The sequence below is a fragment of the Equus caballus genome, chromosome 4 (genome assembly GCF_041296265.1).
Source record: "Equus caballus isolate H_3958 breed thoroughbred chromosome 4, TB-T2T, whole genome shotgun sequence".
NCBI classification, from domain to species: domain Eukaryota; kingdom Metazoa; phylum Chordata; class Mammalia; order Perissodactyla; family Equidae; genus Equus; species Equus caballus.
In genome coordinates this window covers 99307669-99315559 of record NC_091687.1, presented here as the reverse complement: position 1 = coordinate 99315559, position 7891 = coordinate 99307669, and the positions used below count along the sequence as shown (strand labels likewise).

Sequence of the window (7891 nt, the reverse complement as noted above, 5' to 3'; positions counted from 1 at the left end):
CAGTACAGATGCAACCATCATAGTCCTTTCAGTCCACGGTTGGTAATAGATTCTGAAAGCTGACTGTATAGTATTTGACCAGGACCTGAGTGTGGAACTAGGATGTTGTTACCCTAGGAAAATGACCCTCAAACTCTTTGGCCTCAGGACCCCTTTACATTCAAATTTATTGAAGACCTTATGCTTTGTTTAGGTGGGTTATATCTATTAACAATTACTTCATTAAAAATTAAAATTGCATCATTGGTAAAATATTTTGTAAAATATTTATTTTTTCATTCATGAAAAATTACAACATATCAACTAAATGTTAACATAAATAATACACTTTTATGAAAAACAATTCTATTTTCCAAAGCAAAAAATAATAGTGAAAAGAATGACATTATTTTATCTTTTGTAAATCTGTTTAATGTCTGGCTTATTAGAAGACAGCTAGACTGTTGTATTTGTCTCTATATTCATCTATTGTGACATCACACAGAACAGAGTCTCTGGAAAATGCCACTGTAAACTAATGAGAGTGAAAAGGGCAAATAACAACATAATAGCATTGTGAAAATAGATTTGACCTTGTGGACCCCAGAAAGAGTTTTGGGGCCTCCCATGTGTCCCCAGACTGCATTTTGAGAATACTGTCCTAGGGCTAAGCCTTCAATAGCACCCAACTGGCTATATTTGGTTATGACCACGAGTCTATTCATGAGGGTCTGGGTAATCTAAGACAGTAATAGATCAAGGATAAATGGTGACTTTGGATATGAAAGACCAAGAACAAGCTGAAAGTCCCAACACGCTAAAGGAGGGTGTGCACAGTAAGATAACAAGGGAAAAGTGAAGAGATAAAAGAAAAAGCAAATAAGATTAAGAACTCTGATCCCAGAGCAGAGATGTCTCCCCTACGCCATATCTTTACACACTCATCTCCATCTGAGTGATTTCTGGTCTATAGAAGAGTAGAGCAACATAAATGAATCCATTCATTAGTAGTAACATCAAGAGCCTAAGAGTATTTCATAAGTAAGATTAATTATAACTTCCTGGAGGTACTTTTAATGTCTATAAACATAAGTACTTATCAAATCTGTAGTCAGAGTATCAGTACCTATGGAAGTAATGGTTGCAAAGCTTGGGAAGTTATATTTTTAGCATCTATAATCATATTTTTATTTTCTATGATAGTAAAAGTAACATATAATATTCCTAATTGAATTGTTTCAGTTCCTGGAGTCAAAATTTATACAAGATACACAATGGGAGCATTTTCTATATCTTTAGCTACAGTAAGGATCTCTTTAGAAGCGATAATACTTTCAGTACATGTACTGGCAAATTACTGTATTGGTAGCCATGGTACTTGGAAAAGTCTACAGGAAAATAAAGTGCTATTTTTATTATTACTAGTTAAATAGTCTACTATATATTAATAACTTGTTATAGTGGTTATTTGAGTGCCAGTTATCACCAGTGCTCTCAGTTATAGTACTATGTTCTAAAACCCAAGAACAAGTCAGGTTAACTTAATAACTACATCTAAAGCAATAGTATTTACAGAGCCTAATGTGGTATTATTTGAGAAGCCAAAATTATCTGTGAAGTCTGTAGCAAGGATATATAAAATATCTGTAGTTCAATTTATGGAGCATCAGGATTTATAATTATAATTTAAAAAATAGTAGTATATATTCCACAGGTTCTTTAATCACACTTATAAAGTTAGTAATGGATGCATCTTTAGACATATCTGTAATGTTTACAGTGCTTGGAGTAGCCATTTCTATAAAAGCTAGTGCTGATATTTGTGAAAACTTATGTAGTGTAAGATCATTATCTGTTCATTGATTTTTCTATATCTGTAATAACTGTTTTAAAGAGATATCTGTAGTAGTTATCCTGCCTTGAGTAATAATCATGGAACTATAGTAGCATTTACAACATTTGCAATATAAGTAGATGCAGTAGCAGAGGCATCCATTGTTTTCCTATCAGGAGTGGTAGTATTTAAAGCATGTATGGTAATATTTGTAACATCTGTGGTGGCATTAGTTGCAATAATAGATAAATTACTAGCTGTAGAATTTGTTATTACCAGATGGTGGATTGCTGTATCTAAAACAGCAGTCATCAACCCGTCAGAGGCTGTTGTGATATTTGGAATAGAAATGTGTGTAGTGTTACCTGAAACACTGCTGACATTATCTGCATCAGTAATATTTACTTCATGCCCTGTACTGTTTATAGTGTTGGTGGAGGAAACGGCAGTGGTACTTGGAATGGAAGTGTTTGTAAGGACTGTGTCAGAAGTATTCATTGAATTTGTAGTTTTTGTGCTGGAAATATGTGTAGTGATGGTGGTGGTGTATGCTATAATGGCATTTCCTGTAGCTTTAGTAGTAGATTCAATATCTGTAGTGTTGGTACGTGGGGAAGTGGCAAAGTCTTGAGTAATAGCAATTTTGGGGTCTGTAGTAGTAGAAAAATTACTCACAATAGGAATAGTTGTCATGCTGCCATCAACAGTAGTTGGGCTATCTCTAGTGGGAGTGCTTATAATATTGGTAACACCAGTTATTTTATTGGTAATATTTACATTGGTGGTGCTTGGTATAGTGCTATTTCCAGTGCCAATGGATGTGGTATTTAAAGCATTAGTAGGGATATGTGGAGGATTAGTCATGGTAATGATTCTGGTAAGTCCCATTAATGATTCATTTTCTGTGGTGGTGGCACCATGGGTGCCTGTAGGAGGCAGAGCTGAAGTGACCTGAGTGGTAGTTTCTACAGGAGTAGCATTTGTAATCATAGTAACTGTGGTGAAGCCTGTATTTGTGTTTGTGTTTCTTGAAATGGTACTATCTAAAATATTTCTAGTAACTGAATCCATAGTTATGGATGTAGTACTTGTGTTAGTAGCGTTGACAGAAGCTGGATTAGAAAAATTTGTGGAAATTAACGTTGTGTGGCTCAAAGTTTGTGTTGTAGTAGGAGAAGAATGGGGAGTAGTGAGCTGTGTGATGTCTGTGGTGGCAGTTTTAACATCTTCAGTGGAAGGGGGAAAGTGAATAAGGTCCTGGGTAGCAGAGACTAATGTGTCTGTAACAGTTGCTATAGCAATGGTAGTATCTGCAGATTTAAGTGTACTTACTGTTGTACCGTCTGTAGTGAGGCTATTTATTGAACTTGTTACGACGGGAGAGGTTCCACTGCCCAGATTTGTAGAAGTTAGCATTGCAGTATTAATAGTGCTAAGGGAGGCAGCAGTTATTTCTTCTGGGGGGAAAATGCTTATAAAATCAGTTGTAGCAGGTTGTGTATGTGCAGTGAATTTATCTTTGGAGGTATCTGGACTCCTGGTATTATTTGTGGTGCTGGTAGTAGCAACTATAGCATCCATCATCATGGTACCTTGTGTATCCATGGTGTTGAGATGAGTGGTGTCTGCGTTAGTAGGTGTTGTAAAATCAGTGATTAAATCAGTAGTAAATGTCTTACTGGTTGGAAATGTGCTCAAGCTAGGAGGAGTAGAGTTAGGAGTAGAAATAAGAGTATGAATTAGAGTGGTGGGAGGAGTCTGGAAAGAAGTAGTTGTGACAGAAATAGTATTACTAGTACCACTAACAGTAGGAGTATTTGTTGGGGAAGGCATAGTAGTAATAGGAACAGTGGTACCAGTTGTAACTTCAATGGCACTTGTTGGGAAAGGAGTGGCTGTGATAGGAAGAGGAGTAGTAGTCCTAGCAGTAGGAATATTTGTTGATGAAGGCATAGTGGTAATAGGAACAGTAGTACTAGTTGTAACTTCCATAGTTCTTGTTGGGAAAGGAGGGGTTGTGATAGGAAGAGTAGCAGTAGTCCTAGTAGTAGGAGTATTTGTTGGGGAAGGCACAGTGGTAATAGGAACAGTGGTACCAGTTGTCACTTCAATAGCACTTGTTGGGAAAGGAGGGGTTGTGATAGGAAGAGTAGCAGTAGTCCTAGTAGTAGGAGTATTTGTTGGGGAAGGGATAGTGGTAATAGGAACAGTAGCACTAGTTGTAACTTCAATGGCACTTGTTGGGAAAGGAGGGGTTGTGATAGGAAGAGTAGCAGTAGTCCTAGTAGTAGGAGTATTTGTTGGGGAAGGCATAGTGGTAATAGGAACAGTAGCACTAGTTGTAACTTCAATGGCACTTGTTGGGAAAGGAGGGGTTGTGATAGGAAGAGTAGCAGTAGGAGTATTTGTTGAGGAAGGCATAGTGGTAATAGGAACAGTGGTACCAGTTGTAACTTCTATAGTACTTGTTGGGAAAGGAGTGGTTGTGATAGGAAGAGTAGCAGTAGTCCTAGCAGTAGGAGAATTTGTTGAGGAAGGCACAGTGGTAATAGGAACAGTAGCACTAGTTGTAACTTCCATAGTACTTGTTGGGAAAGGAGTGATTGTGATAGGAAGAGTAGCAGTAGTCCTAGCAGTAGGAGTATTTGTTGGGGAAGGCATAGTGGTAATAGGAACAGTAGCACTAGTTGTAACTTCAATGGCACTTGTTGGGAAAGGAGGGGTTGTGATAGGAAGAGTAGCAGTAGGAGTATTTGTTGAGGAAGGCATAGTGGTAATAGGAACAGTGGTACCAGTTGTAACTTCCATAGTACTTGTTGGGAAAGGAGTGGTTGTGATAGGAAGAGTAGCAGTAGTCCTAGCAGTAGGAGAATTTGTTGAGGAAGGCACAGTGGTAATAGGAACAGTAGCACTAGTTGTAACTTCAATGGCACTTGTTGGGAAAGGAGTGATTGTGATAGGAAGAGTAGCAGTAGTCCTAGCAGTAGGAGTATTTGTTGGGGAAGGCATAGTGGTAATAGGAACAGTAGCACTAGTTGTAACTTCAATGGCACTTGTTGGGAAAGGAGGGGTTGTGATAGGAAGAGTAGCAGTAGGAGTATTTGTTGAGGAAGGCATAGTGGTAATAGGAACAGTGGTACCAGTTGTAACTTCCATAGTACTTGTTGGGAAAGGAGTGGTTGTGATAGGAAGAGTAGCAGTAGTCCTAGCAGTAGGAGAATTTGTTGAGGAAGGCACAGTGGTAATAGGAACAGTAGCACTAGTTGTAACTTCCATAGTACTTGTTGGGAAAGGAGGGGTTGTGATAGGAAGAGTAGTAGTAGTCCTAGCAGCAGGAGTACTTGTACTAGCAGAACTAGTGATAATAGTCTCAGAAGTGGTAGCCTTAGTAGTAGATGTAGAAGGATGTAGAGAACTCATTGGGAAGGTACTTGTCACGGGTGTAGTAAAAACTATAGGATCACCATACATCCAAGTAATTTCAGTTAACTTTTCCAGGCTGATATCCTTGTCAGTCAATTGAATAGTTAGTGTCTGCCAGAAAAGAAGAGAGAAAATTGGTATTTTAGAACTTCTTAAACTTTACATTTATGTCATACCTCAAATTATAATTTAACAAAAAATGCTGGATTCATTCTTTTCCAAGAGAGTAAGAGAAACATATGAAGATTCCTTTTCAGGTCATGCTGATTCCAGACAGATAAATATGGAGAGATGTTCTGTGCATAATCCCTGTGCTGGAAATCTCTTTCTGTCCACTTCATTTAGTCAGAACCACATTGCTCACAAGTATTTGCAGCTTTGATTAAAACCAATGTTTATAAAAATCTTTTGGCTTTGTCAGTAGATTTTAACCTTGCTGAGAACAGGCTGGTTTCATGTTTTCACCATCCCCACACCTAATCCAGTGCCTGTCACATAATAGGCATCTGATATACTACAAAGTTTCCCAAAAAGAAGGTGTTCAAACGTTCAACAGTAATTACTTGCAAAGGGTGGTTTGGAACTCAATAGTCCAGGGAAACTGCTTTGAAGTACAGAACTAGAAGAAATTATAGAGAATCTATTTGAGTGTTTAGAGGGTCATTTTCCAAAATCCAAATACCAGCAAGGCACTCTTTTTACCTTTTAGAAAACAGGAACTATACTTACTCAATTTTACTTTTCTCAGCCACACCCTATGGTTTACAGGATCCTTATATGTGATAGATCCAGTGTTCTAAAGTGGGATACTTTTCCCTTGTGGTTACTCTTGATAACTCTACTGGTATTTTGTCTTCCAATTAGTTGGATGTGTTAACTAAAGCAGACCCTACTAGAGGGTGTACTAGGGTCTGTTATTTACATCACTCTGTTTTGTTAACCAAATCATTTTATCTCACACCACAGGTGGGACATATTCATTTTAATGATTGCCACAGTTTACTGCCAATTTTCACCCACCTACAAGATCTATCGATTTGGCCAAGGATTTGAGTAATTTCATGAAGGAGCAGGAAAATCTCCAACAATTTTAGGGAATCACTCTTTCCCTGTTTTAGCCTCTGCCACGGAAGTAAGTTTTGTTACACTAGCCTGGAAGACCAACCTTAACATATAGTACAATTTCTTTGAGAAATACATAGAAAGGACTTCATCAGATTATTGATCATTGATCCCTGGACTACACTGGGAGAACTGGTAATGTGTATTTTACAATACAATTCAACAGCTTTTCAGGAACATACCTATTGCACATATCTACAAACTTTTTAATATAAGTAAATATAACAATGACAATAATAGCGACTATAATTTTGCAGAATAGTAAAATTAACTTATGATATGATAACATTAATTTGAGACATACCTGAGTGTAAGGGTCACTCTTGAAATTTGTCTCCATGAATTGCTGGTTGTCATAGGTGAAGGTCACTTGTGTCACAAACATAGAGTTTATCCCCCAGATTCGAATATATCCAACTTTCAGTGGATTCAAGTCACTCAAATACTTATTGTGTATGGTCTGAATTTCCAATATGTTCTATAAAGAATGTGTAAAGAGAAAAAATACGTAACACATCTGTTGATAGACTATATTCCATATTGCAATGTTAAGAAACCTCAAATTACTATGGTACTGCTTTGATGTTTTTATTCTTAATTAAACACTTCATGAAGACATAGTTGCTAGGTACCTGCTACAATAAATTTGATGATGCCAAAAATAGGTTTATGTATCAGCACTATGAAAGTTATTTTACGTGTATTATTAGTAATTCTTACAATGATTTGCAAAGAAAGCATCATTATCACCATTTTACAGATGAGGAAACTTGGGCTCTGGGAAATGAAGGGAGCAGCTCAAGGCCACACAGCTAAATGACATAGATTTGTTGGAATCATTACGGGCCTATATGCATAGTACTGCATGAGTTAACACAATGTGAAGAAAGAATTATGGCAAATAGTCTTTAGAGTAGGGACAGTTTGCAACACATACAGGAACTTACCTAAATCATGAACTGTTTAAGCATCAATAGAAGGGTTAAAATAATGTGAGATAACTCATGAGGTGGTGCATGATTAAGGCCCAAATGAAAATCATAGTGAATATTTGTTATAGTTATTCATAGAAAGGAAAAATCACTATGGGAATAAGGTAGTCAAGAAAGGACTTAAGAAGGACATGGAACTTCAGAAGTCCTAAAAGGATAGATAGGATTTATAAAATTGAATGGGAGAGGGAATAGGAGGCAGGGGTACATTGAACAAAGGCACAGTCAGTGAGTGCAAGGGCTATGGTAGCTGGTGCTGAGCAAACAGAAGACTGGTTAAGCATATAAGGTAAGATGATGAAGATTTTATACAATAAATCAAGGAGATAGTTGCAGTAGAACGAAGCTAAAAGCTCCTCAACTCCGATGGCAAAAGTAGAAACAAAAAAATATGTTCAACTGACATTATGGAGAATGACCAAGACTTTTGTGACTAATTGGTCAAGCAGAATCAAGAGAAAATGAAGAGAAAGAAATATAACTTGAAGCAAATGGGTGTGCTAGAGCTAGCTCTTATTGATTTGGGAGAGCCTACTGTTAA

At 37.2% G+C, this 7891-nt stretch overlaps 1 protein-coding gene across 1 annotated transcript in view; it reads right to left on the bottom strand.

Moving 5' to 3' along the window:
* Positions 1–266: 266 nt before the first annotated feature.
* Positions 267–7891, bottom strand: part of MGAM (maltase-glucoamylase) — a 187251-nt gene continuing 179626 nt past the window's right edge. Inside the window, exons 70-71 of the mRNA XM_070266033.1 lie at positions 6663–6836; positions 267–5347 (exon numbers count right to left, since the gene is read on the bottom strand). Coding sequence (XP_070122134.1) covers positions 1910–5347; positions 6663–6836 — 3612 coding nt within the window. The 3' untranslated portion in view covers positions 267–1909. The remainder of the gene's footprint in view (positions 5348–6662; positions 6837–7891) is intronic.